Here is a 14,622-nt window from a genome sequence, read left to right as displayed (position 1 = left end):
ACCATAACCACTATTTATCTGGAAAATTATTTAGAACCTTCTAACTTTTAAATGACGACCAAAACGTCAAATTGGTCGAAATCCCTAGAAAAGTAGGAGAAACTCCATCTAACTTGACAAACATTCAAAAATTTCAATAAAATACAGGGTGTCCTATTTATCTTGAAACAGTCGATTATTGCGGAAACTAGCGGGGATATCAAAATAGTATACTAAGTAACAATGGATTAAAAAGAGTTTTTGTTCCTGAGAGAATGGTTTAAAGCCCGAGGTCCAGTGTTACTTTTTTTACCAATACCGACCGATTTAAATCCATTTTTCCATGAATTAGTTATTTACATGAAAGTCAGGAAAATGACACATTACTGGCGAGGAAATATTGAAATAAGAGGCATCTTTGGGGCCGAGTACTTTAATTTCCAAGTCAGGTAATGTCATTTTACTGACGAGTTTTGTATTAAATTTTACCCGAAATCGTATTTTAATATAAAATTTCAATATTCATATACAACTTTTGATTAATATCAATCTGTCAGTGGTGACAGGAGTCATAGACATTTAGCAATGTCACAGATGCGGCCGGTAAAGTGACAGGTGCGGCCTGTAAAGTGACAAGCGACAAGTAACGTAGTCTGCTCTGCCTCTGTCATGGAAACTCAAATTTCCTGACAGAAAGTAGGCAGGAAAATGAAGGTTTCAGGACGAGTTTCGGTAAAATAATGACCCGGATTTTTGGAAAAAAATTTTGGAGCGACGCATCGGCATCGAACCTTTTTTTTAAATAGCGACCTAAACTTTTTATTAGGTTATTCGAAAGACCTTATTTTTCTGTGTACAACCTACTAAAATTGTGCCAGGTTTCATTTAAAAAAACCTGAGAAAAATGTCAAACTTAAAAAACTAAAAAATCTGTACCAGAGCGCCAACAAAAAAAGTTAATTGATAACTTTATGAGGGTGTGGTACCCTCAAGGGATAAATTGTCCAAAACGAATTTTCTTAGGGTTCAATATTCAGGAGTCTAGGTGTTATGGGACGGTTTCTGGGGACAAACATATATTAAGAAAATATCCACAGGTGCAAAACCGTTGTGTGAAAAATTAGGGGCAAAGCATCTATTATGTACGATGTGTCCGAAGTAGAACTACAAATCGGCACGAAACTATGGCATTGTTTTGAATTCAATATGAATATTTTGATTTTGACAAAGTAAGGGGTGGTTTAAGTACCCACCTAGATTCGATTCGAACTTAAAATAAAATCATTTCTACATAGGTAGGTATTCTTTGTATGTCATAATTCAGAAGACACTTTATTGTCGTAAAATGGGTAGTATTCTGGCTTAACTTAATGGCATGAAATAAATGACACTCTGTATAGTACATGCGTTTTACGCCATCACAATGGCACAAGCAATCTATAAGCTAATATATTCAAGTATGTTTCTCATTTGACCGGCAGCACTTCGGATTCTATGGTTTAAGCCTTCGAAATAATCATCCCTTGTCTTTTGTGCGTCTGGCCACCTGCGTTTTTTTACCGCTCTATTTTGTGGGTCGTCAACACGCCAGCCATTCTTTTTATTACTCAATTTCCTGTAAAATAGAAAGTAAGAAACCGGCGGTGCGTGCTTTTACTACACTCTTTATGCAATAAATTGAGCGGCCTCCATACGTTGCTCCTATTTACAAATAAGGGAAATGCTATTAGATATTGATTTTCTGAGTAAATACTATACCTACTTCGGCTTAAGCAAAAAGTTATGGTTGAACGAAAAGAGAGAGAGAAGACCAGTAGCGTTGGTTTTAAATGTACAGTTCTACAACCCCCATGAATTATAATATAAATGAACGCGCAGATAGGTATTTATTAAACAGGGTGAGCATACATCGTAATAAATGTGTATCTAAAAAAGCAGTTTGATTATTGTGAAACGAGTTATTCCTAAATAAGCATAATTGTCTAAAAATCAATAGTAGCGGTGCGCGGCTGAGAGCGATGTCAGATCGATACGATAAATGGCATTCTATGATTGGTGGATGAAAATCAATAGAGGTAGACCGATTTTATCGATTTTGTACGAGACCCTAAAATACAATTTTATTTTGACTGTGCAACGTATCGATAGTAGTGAACTGTGCGCTGATTTTTATCTTTGCGAAACTTATAGGTAAATATGAATTACGATACTTTCTTCCTAAACATTTGATGTTCATGCTAAGGGTAGAATAGGAAGTTATTTAAAACGCGCCCTCGTTCATAAAAGTCGAACAGCAGCACCAATTCTGTAATTGAACCATATTATTTCGTTGTCGGTAGCTACGCAGTTTTATTAGCACTTATTTATTACTTTGGAATCAACTATCGATTAAGTAATAATAATATACCCTCATCATTACTAAGACGTACTCATTAATATAATCGTTAGAATCGCCGATTGAGATTGATTTGCGCAATAGTCCAGATTATGATCGTTTCAGCGCAGTTCTTCTTTCATACATACCGAATACTCTTCTCTGTAAGTTGCGTTGCACTCCGGAGTCCGTCCCTGTTTATGTGCAACTCCAAAACGTCTTTTCGATGGTTGAAAAGTGAAAAAAACGTTCTCTAGTGCTAGGGCTAACTCTTATCGTTGAAAGGCTTTCGTTCCGCAACAAGTTAGCAACAGATATTTTTTAATGACCAGTAAAAACAAAAATCAGGAGTTACAAATGGGAATTATTGCTAATATTCGTTCTTTTGTTTCATATTTTTGTTTCGCCCATTGATTTTATGTGCAAATGTAACCCCCATTCCTTTTGAAATATTTGCAATATTTAAAAAAATTCCGCCCATTAGTGCATGGATGGAGGATTCTGGGTTTATTAAGGCAACCTAAACACATTTTCAACAAAATCGAAATTGTTATACAGGGTGGTTTATATTAAAGCTGCATTTTTTAACAGAACCCCCTGTATATTATTACATATTTCGATTTCTTGGGCAATTGCGATTTCATGTATTACGCATGATATATAAAATGAGTCGCAATTCGTCACTTTTTTCCAAAAAGTAGATGTCCAGGAAAAATTGAATGCTCCGTACGCCGAATGATCACAACCGAGGTTACAACTAAACTTTTTTCTGTGCGAACATAAATCACTCCGTCAATTTTCAAAATTTACTTTGAGCATATTTTTTGTAATTCAACAATATTTCGAATAATTCACAGTGTTTTTCGATTTTAAAAGCCTCTCAGTAATTAGTAGGCGTTAAAAATTATAAACACCATTTCAAATTATTGTAAAACCATTACACTAAACCAATCAAAATAAAAACTCTTTCATGTTTTTCATCATCATTTTAAAGGATAATTTTACATTTAAACCAGTATTTCCCAAACAGAGAGGCGCGCGCCTCCGGGGGAGGGGCACAAAACGCTGTTAAGGGGGACGCGAAATCTCTGATGTGTTTGAGGCAAATATTTACCTTTAAAATACTTTTATTAGGTATTTTAGGTGCTACAAGAGAAAAGTTCTCAAATGAAGTAAAAACGACTTCAAAGGCCGTTGATGTTATGGCTACAATATTCGACTTGATTGAACAACATAATATTTTATGGGTCGTAACACTCAGAAATTTTAAAATCACCATGGTTTTGTTAAAATTATTTTTTGATATCTTTGAAAATAAATGGACACCAACGCATTCCCGAAAATGACATTTTTCGTTTTTTTGGTAATGACCCCTATTTGTAAAGGAAAAATTAATTTTTTGCCTATTTTAGCGGATATGTATCTCTTACCATTTCCGAGTCCCAATAGTAAAAATGAAAAAAACTCACCCTGTAAATTTTTTAATAAATTCGTTTGTAGTAACAGCATTTTTTATTTTTAAATCGGGATAGGGGGGTGTGAACAATCATAGTTTTATGAAAGGGGGCGCGATGGAAATAAGTTCGAGAACCACTGATTTAAACCAATGAGGCGCGTGAGCTTAAATAAATCAATTTGAATAGTATGCCATGAAAAGCCATATTGAAAAATATTAAAACAAAATAAAATGAAATATAACATCTGTCAGTTTGGTTCATTGCAATTTACAATCTTATTGTTGATTGTTGATTAGTTGATTCAAAAATGGAATTTGCAACAATGATTTAATTAATATTATTTGCTACTGGATGTATGTCAGAAAAATTGTTTAGTAGCCAGTAGTTTATAAAAAAGATTGTCCAATAAACTAAGATACTCAAAAGAAGAGTTTTTAATGTGAGCTATGAAAAACAGGAAAGAGAGAAACCCGTAACACATGAAGAAAATGAATTCATTATTATGACAGCAATTTTACTGATCGATTTTGTATACAGGGTTCCGAAAATAGCTTGTTTGTCATATTTATACAGGGTGATTCGTGTACCCCGTTCGTTTGAAGTCTTTAAACTTGTAATTGAAACAGAAACTTGAAATTTGGTTCACAGCCATAGTCGCCCATTGCGAATTGAAATAAAATAATTTCCAAAAGGGGGTCGCTTCCGTAAATACAGAAAGGTGGTTTTATAGATAGTAACATATCAGTTTCTTTTTTTTGTAATACACCATTTTTATTCTGAATTCAACGCATTTAAGATTTGCGTACCTATCTGTCAAAGTTTTTGACATAATTATGCCAATGTTTCTCTAAAAATTTGGAGCCTACTACACCTACTGGAATTTGACTTGTAATTTGACTTGTGTAAATATCTTGTGATAAACTACACTAATAAAGTATTATTATTATTATTATTAAAATGTGCCAAATTCTTGACAGAATATAATTTTTAATATTTTTAATATTGCCTTGTTATTTGAAAAAAAAGTTGTATGACGTCACGGCACTAAAAACTTAGATATTAAAAAAGTTTTTGACAGTTTTACATCCTTTGTAATGCACGTGTACATTTGCAAATTTTTATCGAAATCATAGTAACCGTTTTGGCGAAAATTTTAGTTTTTCAACTTGGACATTCTTTTTCTCAGTTTTTTTGTAGTAAAATCTGGCACAATTTTTGTAGGTTGTACACAAAAAAATAAGGTCTTTGGAATAACTTCATAAAAATTTTAGTTTGCTGTTTGAAAAAAAAGCTCGATGCCGTTGCGGCACTCCAAAATTTTTTTTGATAAATCCGGCTCGTTATTTTCCGTTTCAATATGTCTAATATCCGAAATTTGAACAAAATCCGTCGAGCCGTTACCTCGGAAAATTGCCAACGTACGCACGTACATACAGAAGGAAAAAAGTTTATTCTTTAAAAGTTGCTAAAAATCATTTAAAACGTCGACATTTGACTGAAGCTAAAAATAAGAATATTTTTTTCAAGAATCCCAATAACTCAAAAACTACCGGATATAGGCAAACATGAAAAAATCTGTATAAAAATGTCAAGGTTCTGAAGTGGTTTCTCAGATAAATCTTGGTCGTGATAATACAAAGAATTTAATCTGGATGATTGGCGTCAGTGTAATGTGTGTCATTTTTACGCAACGGTTTTCAATATTCTCTAATGAGGTCATCCTGAGAAAAGTTTTTTGAATTGCGGGTATTTTGGAAAACAACAGGGATTGGTAGAACTAAAAGCTTTAACCAATAGAAATTAATTAATAACTATCATCATTAACAATCCGCTATTTTTGGACGGGTTTAACTATCAAAAGATCGAGTGGGAATTAATTCTCGAGGGCTAGCAGACATTCGCGGTTTGAGGGCGACCAAATAGATCCTAAAAGAGATTCTCGATTTTGGCGTTGAGCGAACAGTTTCGGTTCCGAATAATAACAAAATATTCGCGGGTTGGTTTACAAAAATGGACAATTGATCTCCATAAAAAGCGATTTACCTATACCAGTGAAATTTGAAATAATTCGTTGTTTTCCGAAAAACGAAAGTTAACGGGAATAAGGTTTAAGTAAATAAAAAGTCACGCGCATAAATTAAGAAAGACCGCTTTCATTAAATGAATAGTAAACCCGCCAATTCAAGTGTACGCTATAAAGGACTGTGTAGCACCATCGTGACGAAATTATCAATATTTTCTTATTCGACTCCTGTAACTAACAACCTAAACTATACATATATAGAGTCTTTGCGCAGCGAAGTTACTAATAGGCCTAATAGGCATTGATTTCTACGTTTAAATAGTGCCTGAATAATGCCAAAGCGAGTTTGTGCTTTCTGGGAACGATAATGGAATAAGCAAGAAAAAACAGATCACGAATACCTAATTAGTTTTCATATATCTGCCCTAATAAAAACCACTTAATTAATTGGACCACACTAACTTATCTACTACTTTGCTGTAGTAAGTAACGGCCCCTCTTGTATTTGGCGGTATACAATATTTTTGTTGTATTCAATTTCCTTTTAATTTTCGTTAGGTCAGTTAGGTGGAAAAACCACGTCTTAATTACAGATTAATTATTCAGGTGTTCTAGGGAGAATGAGCATTGTGTTGCTTGCGGATTCTGCATTTAATTTGTTTCAAAATACCTAGATACAGTCATTTTCAGATAAAGCTATGTCAATCTATAGAACCACAGTACAATATTAACAAATTAAATAATGAGCTCAACATAATTGAATCCGTCATCCGATTTATAAACATCTTCCTTATACTGGGCTCTAGTACTTAGAAGTGTTCGTTAAATAACTCGTATTGGCGCATATTCTTCCAGCTGCCTTTTTAACAGAATCTAGATCAAACTGTAGCAAAATGAAGAGGTAGACAGTTACAGCAGAGCACATCTATAATGAATTACTTCTAAACAATCGAATAAATTGTGTGACACCTTACCGAGTGTAGTAAAGTTGGGTCCAACTTAAACAGTCTGCACACAGTCACTTCTAGGTTACTGTTCATCAAATGTAACACTTTGGAGATTATCTAAAAAATATGTTTAATTGGCGACTTCCGAAGACTTAATACCTGGCTTCTAAATTCTGAGTTTTTAGGATCTACTACTATGCCGTGCAGTAATATATAACGGTGTAATTTGCCTAAAATATACTTATTAATTCGTTGGTTACTTGCACAATTCACTAGCACCTGAAAACACATTTCCGTTGTGCGTTTTACAATGAAAACGAGTTTTAAAGCAAAAAAAGTCCCAAATGGGAGAGTAACAAAGATGAGTACAACAAAACTACCATTGTAATGTGCAACAAATATCACGTACAAAAGAACATATGTTTGACCTACAAGCACTGATAAGGTGTAAAACATCGAAAAGAGTTGAAGTAAAGTAAAACACTTGTAGATCATCGACATGATGGCTAACAGCTTTTTGTGCAATTCTAGCACAGTTTCAATGCAGTTGACTGTTTCACTGTCTTGGTTATAATTCACCATTTTGGATTTCACTAACCCATTAAGCACATGAAATCGGTCGCGAAACACAGTAATCCACGTCAAATATTGGACCATTATAGAGCAGTCAGTAAATTCGTACACGAAAAACCTTAAAAATTGAAATCTGTACGTATCAAACAATGCAGTTAACGATACAGCCATGCCTATATACCATACCGCCCAAACGGTTATTCCCAATCTTAAATTTTTTATTAGAGAATAGTTCCTTTCACAAAGTTCGTTCTGTCGCCCACATTTATATATGGCTTCGTCAACCTCGTTGACTTTGCGAAAGGCGTTCGTAAAGGAATTGACGTATACGTGATTTTGTCCAAGTCCAATGACTGTGATCGAGAAAACTAGAAAAGCAGAGAGCTGGCCGAGGAAAACCAAAATCCCCGACAATGGAATAATGGAAAAAGGAAATGTATGTTGATTCGAAATGCTGAGTGAGAGTTTAATAAAAATAAGAATGTAAATTACTGACTGAACTATTTTCCAATAGCTTCTCTTGCAATTGCCCGACTTCGTGAGGTTGACGCCAATCGTGCCCGAAAAGGTCGACAAATAGTACATTGGTCCGAAGACGTGTACAAATTTCTCTGATCTCTTCATCTTGAGTTTTATTCGACGGTGCAAAGTGAACTGGTGCCTTTTAAGTTTTATATGGAATTGACTCATTACAAAATGAAAATGTAAATTATGCATGTAGTTACACTTCATAAAATCGATTTAATTTCTAGACACACCTGAATTAATTATCTTGCACATTCGTTATCCATTTAATATTGTAGGTATAGGCCCCGGAGTGCGTTGAATTTGGTACTGGAGAACATGTAAGGTTTTTTTTCGGATAGTGCAGAAATGCTTCAATGCAAATCAGCACACGATCTTAAAAATCAAAACTATGCATTTGATCTTTTTCTCAAGGACACTGTTTTATACATAAGTAGGTACCTTTATTTATGTCGTGATTCTCAAAAACTCAAAAATATCCGGTTCAGTCACGATGTAATATATCCCATAATGTTATTTTGTACAAGGAAATGCGTGCGCCAAAAACAATTAAGAAAACCTCTGCACGACCTCCGGCGGCAAAACAAACAACTATTGTAATAAGAAATCTATGGATGGTCTCTAGTGGCATAGAGTATATTATTTACTCTATGCTAGTGGCAAACATAAAGAACTAGGATATTAACAAATTTATTGTAGAATCCTGTGGTAAAAGAAGACGACACAATGCGGTTGCAGTGGAAACTAAAAATTTCGCACGAGTTACAAATACATATTTACTCCAATAAACGAGGCAACCAAAAATCAAGCAATTCTAAAATGACAGTTCCAGAGCATTTAAAAATATAGAAATATATAAATATAGTATATTAAGAAACTAAGTGTATAATCAAGTCTGTAAAACACGAGTTTAAAGGCACGACACGTAGCCAAGTGTCTTTAAACGTTGCAGGTGGCGCCCGTGCTTTACAGAACTGAGTAAGATTCAAAATGCAAAATGCAAAACTTTGTTAACGCACCAATAAATTATTATTATTATTATTATTATTAAGATTCTACTTCATTTGAGCGCACGTCATCGGTGTATTATGACATCATCACTAAGTATGTTTACATAGCAACATGCAATCCATGGAAGGGAGTCGCATGTAAGCAGCCATACAGACAGTGCTGCATTGTAAGTAGTATACCCATTACATTAACTACTTCTATTGACCAAAATCAAAAAAATGTTTCAGTATAGTTATTTGTAACAGATTGTCTATGTCGCGATCTTTTACGAATAAGATGGAAAGTACTCGTTAGTACTGGCAGCGTCAGACAAAGTACTTTCTCTGACTGTGTCATGAAATGAGTCATGTTCTACAAACGTTTGAAGGAAAATATTTTGAAATCAAAATCATTTCAATTGTTTTTTCGTAATATCAACGGCCGCAGTATGTAGAAGTCAAGAAACGGTTGCAATGTTGACTTACCCCGTACTCACGAGCAGAGCGACCATTACTTTCATATCAAAACGACGGACGTTTAGCGGCAAGATGTTGTTCTAAAAATACAAACGTAAACTGCTTGTACCATTCGAGGTGCGTTTTAACTTACTATTGAATCATGGAGGTGGAGTTTCGAATCGCTGCTTGTGTGAAACCATCAACATCACTAACGGGTTTCTTACATCGCCCTGTTTTTTAGGATTTTTTAGAGGTTTTCCAAATGCATTTGTGAACTGTTCGAAGGCTAATATTTAATGCATCCGCAACTCTCTGTGAAAAGAAACTTGTTACGTATACGAATTCTTATTTTAGTAAAGTAACAACTCACCTTCCTCACTTCTGCGATTGGTAAAAGTGGACCATCATTATCTCTTTCTCTTTCAAAAGAACCAATAGGATTAGAAATAAGTTGCTTACTTTTTCTTGGTAAACCCGATGGCATTTTCTATACAATTTTTAGCGGAAAATATCGCAGTACGACTTACGGAAGTTAAGCTCCTATAAATGTTCGTTATGAAACTAACGGATTTTTATCGGCCAATGTAGCAAAACGCGATAAAATAAAGAAAACTGTAGCAAACAGTTGTACAAATTTGACGTGGCGCAATGTAAACGTTAATGACCACTATTTCGATTGACAGAGGTAACCTGACGACAAACAAAACACGCGTTTCTTATAGTAGGTATTTTTATTATACCTCAGGGGCGGACTGGCACGGGGGGGCGGGTGGCGATTGCCACCTGGCCTGTAGATTATAATGGCCCGTTGGAAATTTATAAGTATGTGCTGTATTTAGTTTCTTGCACTATTAATAAATTATTAACACGTTTCTCTAATTGGGGTTGATGTTAGGTTGTTAAAAAATTCTGTTTTAATTGAAGTGTTTTACAATGAATTTATCATTTTTTGTCGTAGGATGAAAGTGCTGAAATACAATGATAGGCGACGCACCCTCGTGTCACGTGTGGATTGTATATTTTGTTACATTTAATTATCAGCTGCAATTTAAAAAAAAACTGTATGGTAATTTATTTTCGAGAAAGGAGTACTTTAAATTGTTTTTGTGGTGCACCTCAGAGCTAACCCCCCCCCCCCCAGGCCACCATCATTACTACACTAATACTTTAATGGCCCGTAACCTATGCAATTCCACCTGGCCCGCAGTTACCCAGTCCGCCCCTGCCTGTAATATAATTTAAAAATAAGGGAAATAAAATAAAATCATATTGTACCTACCTGAATACAGTCGAGCAAACTAACCAATCAAGTTTGTTCAGAAGGCTTGGTTTGGTGTCGCTGTATTTTAAAGATACAGTCAGTGTCAATAGTGTTTGGCAGTAAATTTAAACGTATTATATTTTGCATTTTTCAATTTTATTGATTTTTTTCATGTAGATACGTTCAACATTGGAAAAAAACACATGTTTTTCTCTTTACTTGCCTTACCAGTACAATTGGTGACAACAAGCAGATTTTTATAAACATTTATAAATTTGACTGTACGCGCCCGCGATACTAATCGTAGCATTAGTTTAACGGCGACGAATTTTTAAAATTAGTTCGCATTTTCCATCGGTTGAAAAAGATACTAAACCGTCTATTCAATGACTTATTGCAGAAGCAGAAGAAAAGTTGATACCTGCAAAATCCTAATCCGATAAAACCTATTATAACAAATTTGTTGGTGTGGATGGCAAATAAATTAAAACGCTTTAGGCAGGTATATGAATTCAGTCTTTTAAGAGCTGAAAACGAACGCTTTGCTTAACAATGTGTAAGTGAGTAACATAGAAACACTCAGTGAAATGTCAGCATTCGGAAACTGCCACTTTTGTAGGAATTTGATCATGTTAATCGATATGTGGGTAATAATTACAGTTGATTTAGTCAGAATAAAAATAAATATTTGAGTAAAAGGTGTTTATTTAATTTAAAATATTTAATTTTTATTTTGTTCTCCGACTTTTGCCAGCAGTAAAGTGACTGACTAGCTCTCATTGGTATATTTTATTGGAGTGCATGCATTGATTATACGGCGCACGACTTCCTAATAGGATCTGAAACATATGTGCCCATTTTTTTACCCATTAATATCTAAGGGAATATTTTTATTTGATTCCTTTTAGCAAGGTATAGGGAGGAAAAACAATATACTTATAGGTACTTACTTATATTTGATTTAATTGTTATTTACTTAATCGTTACATACCTAATTTGTTGCGTTCCAGTTCAACAATGACAGACTCGTCCGAAAATTATCAGCTGAAATGGCATTCCTACAGTTCTCATCTTCATTCATGTGTGGCTTCGTCTCTTACAACCGAAACGTTTGCGGATGTCTCGCTTTGTACAATGGACGGTCATTTCATCATGGCTCATCGTTTTGTTCTCTCGGCATGTAGCCAATACCTTCACCAAGTCCTCAAGCATCAGCAAAAAATGACTACAACGTTACCATTAGTTATAATATTACCGCCAGAAATAAGTTACAGAACCATCAAAACTTTGATAAACTACATGTACAGCGGTGAAACGACTGTTTCGAAGGATATTTTGGAAAATGTGTTGAAAGGCGGCGATATTTTGAAAGTAAAAGGTTTATGGAGACCAAAGGAAGATCGTCCAAACGAAAAAAAGTTAGCAAAAGTACAAGAGCAGCTTAATGGTACAAAGAGTGTGTCTGGAAATGTTACGCCAACAAGCACTGCCAGTGAAACGGTTACCGACATAACAAAGCAGACGGAATCCTCAACAGAACAGTCCCCTGCAATTAAGAAATCCGACCTGCCTAACAAAAATGCCGTAACTGAGAACACAGAAACCAGTGCATCCCCAAAGGATCTCAACCGCACAGAAAATCGTGATGAAAAAATTACTACACTAGCAATTAGTGGCTTGGGACAGTCCTCAAACTTACAATATTTAGTTATTAAAGATGAACCAATCGAATGGAGCGAATTAGAGGAGGAAGAAATGGAAATCCTAGAAAATGCGGACATGTTTAATACGGAAGTTGACATCAAGCCCGAAGTAATAATGAATGATAATGAAGAAAAAGAAGAGGAGCTGTACTCTCCATTGACATGTGAGCTGTGTTCCGAAACATTCACATTACCTGCCGAATGGGTTCGTCACATTCAAACACATACCGACATGCTACCGGCCAAACGACAAAGAAGAGGCAGATCGACAGTAAGTGCCCTTAATCATCAGCCAGTAGAAATTATAAAATTATTTAAAGCAACTTTCATTTTTAGGATGAAGATTCCGAGACATTCCCACCATTGCACTGCGACATGTGTCAAAAGTTTTATGCAACTCCAGCTGAATGGGTTCGGCACATACAGAATGCTCACACCGAGTTCGAATTGCGTGTATCGAATAAGACACTGCCCACGAAACCGATCAGAGTTAGCCGGCAAGAGGGCTCCACGCATAAAATATGCACGATGTGTAATAAAAAGTTTCCTTCACACGCATCGATGCTCATACACAAACGCACCCACACAGGCGAGAAGCCGTACATGTGCGAGCATTGCCAAAAGGGATTTAATGTGAAAAGCAACTTGTTGCGGCACTTGCGCACTCTTCACGATAAAATCGTCAGCTCAACAGAAGTCGATTATAAGGACGACGGAAAAAGTTCCAGTAACAGTGATTTTTAAACTCCTATTTTGATAACTCTCACTGTCTTATCAAACAATGAAATTATTATGTGGGTACCTATCTACTTAAAATCACGTATCCAAATTGTTATTATCTAAACTAAATGCTTCCAAATTGTTTACATCTATGTTTGTAAATTATTCTGAGTGAAAAAATTAAATACTTTAAACAAATTTTCTTGTCCCGTGTATATAGGTTGTCTCTCACTTCCTACAGTGTACCTGACTTCTACAGTACGAATTTTTGAAGGAATAAGGAATGCGCCACCTCATCATTATTTATAGTCGCGCGCGGATAACTAATATTTCATGGCGCCTCGATGTATACTGGGATTTCTGGAATATTCGCTACACTACCCCCTTCTTAAAACTGTTGCGTCTCGCCTCCGAGCCTTGTGACATCCTTGGCAACGCAGTGAGCCAAAGCGTATTCCGCTTGTACTTCAACCAAGTCTTTAGAATCCTCACAGACAACTCCAAAGCGTGCCCTTTGCGTTCCGCAGAGTAATGTGCCATAAATTCCGCGAAAGTGGACGGTGCATAGTGGTCTCATTTGCATCACATTTTCCGCTTTTGGACTTCGTTGTCCCCCGTATGGAGCGAACCGATTTATATGCACTACCACTGGTTTTCCTCGTGTTTGTTTCCGTATTCGATACATTTTAAGTCGTTGGATTTTCACTCTATCGCTTGCCAACTGCATAGGTATTACGGCGAACTGTATCATGGATTGCATCCAATTTCTGACGCACTTTTCCCACGTATAGGTACTCATTTCCCAGAATTTGTTTTTGGCCGGGTCTTGCACCAAACTTCAAATCATATGGCAACCGGAGTTCCCGGCCCAACAACACAGTAACTGGCCTTTCTCTTGTAGTTGCCTGCAATACTCCGATATTTACCTTACAAATTAGGAAAACTGCAGGAAAAACTAATTCGGAGTAGCTGGCAGAATGCCCGAAACTGATCTAAGGAAATTCCTATCTCTGTCACAGACGAAAAATTCTAACCTCAGCCCAGGTTCGAATACTCGATCTCCGGCTATGTAGGTAACGCTCTACCACTGAGCCACATAGCAAGAATAAACTTTGAAAAAGGTACCTAGTTCACCGAGTAAAAATAGAAATAGACTGGGAAAAAAGAACTTAACAAGAAAAAAACCAACCAACAAATTAATATTAAATTGTGTAACAAAATTAATTGTTGGTAATGTCTAACATAAAATTATAACAATATTAACAAAGTATGTAGCATGTATTCGCAGTCCCATATTTGCACCAACACAAAACCCCAATATTCAGTAATTAAATGTCAAGAGTTAACTAATAAGAATCGATTAACAACAGAGTATCAGCAAGGTGGCTCTTTTCTAAGACACATAAAAACAGTTGTCCACATAATATATCTCTGGTGTGTGTGTCAGGTGACTTATTTTCACTTTTACCTGCAACGCACACGTCAAAATTTCACCTTCGGACGATACACAGATCCAATCTAGATTTCATTTGATACAGTCCCATGCATAGCCTCCATACAGTTACCTACCAACAATGACAACGTATTTCTTTACCAAAGTAATATTTAATTG

At 35.6% G+C, this 14,622-nt stretch overlaps 1 protein-coding gene and 1 long non-coding RNA gene across 3 annotated transcripts; one reads left to right on the top strand and one right to left on the bottom strand.

The window, feature by feature from the left end:
* The first annotated feature begins 1,770 nt into the window (after nucleotides 1-1,770).
* Nucleotides 1,771-13,204, top strand: LOC116158676 (zinc finger protein 3 homolog). 2 transcript variants are annotated; one of them, XM_031471500.1, is made up of 3 exons: nucleotides 1,771-1,877; nucleotides 11,598-12,561; nucleotides 12,627-13,204. In XM_031471500.1, the coding sequence occupies exons 2-3, from the start codon at nucleotides 11,605-11,607 to the stop codon at nucleotides 13,032-13,034; spliced, it is 1,365 nt and encodes a 454-aa protein (XP_031327360.1). In that variant the 5' UTR covers nucleotides 1,771-1,877; nucleotides 11,598-11,604; the 3' UTR covers nucleotides 13,035-13,204. The 2 variants fall into 2 exon arrangements, with proteins under 2 accessions (XP_031327360.1, XP_031327359.1); XM_031471499.1 differs by lacking the exon at nucleotides 1,771-1,877 and adding an exon at nucleotides 1,969-2,169.
* LOC116158677 lies at nucleotides 6,513-7,589 on the bottom strand. The gene is made up of 4 exons (XR_004142792.1): nucleotides 7,060-7,589; nucleotides 6,940-7,010; nucleotides 6,808-6,897; nucleotides 6,513-6,758 (listed from the first exon to the last, which is right to left on the bottom strand). It is a non-coding gene; the product is annotated as an uncharacterized LOC116158677 (long non-coding RNA).
* Nucleotides 13,205-14,622: the final 1,418 nt, after the last annotated feature.

This window comes from Photinus pyralis, unplaced genomic scaffold, assembly GCF_008802855.1.
Source record: "Photinus pyralis isolate 1611_PpyrPB1 unplaced genomic scaffold, Ppyr1.3 Ppyr1.4_LG1, whole genome shotgun sequence".
Classification (NCBI taxonomy): Eukaryota; Metazoa; Arthropoda; class Insecta; order Coleoptera; family Lampyridae; genus Photinus; species Photinus pyralis.
The sequence above is the reverse complement of the archived record's forward strand: the minus strand, read 5'-3'. Positions and strand labels throughout refer to the sequence as shown.

Coding starts and splice junctions, on each gene's coding strand:
- LOC116158676 (XM_031471499.1), top strand. CDS start 2,018: ATGGCATTCTATGATTGGTGGATGAAAATCAATAGAGGTAGACCGATT. Junction 2,170..11,597: donor TATCTTTGCGAAACTTATAG/GTAAATATGAAT, acceptor GTTGCGTTCCAG/TTCAACAATGACAGACTCGT. Junction 12,562..12,626: donor AAAGAAGAGGCAGATCGACA/GTAAGTGCCCTT, acceptor TTTCATTTTTAG/GATGAAGATTCCGAGACATT.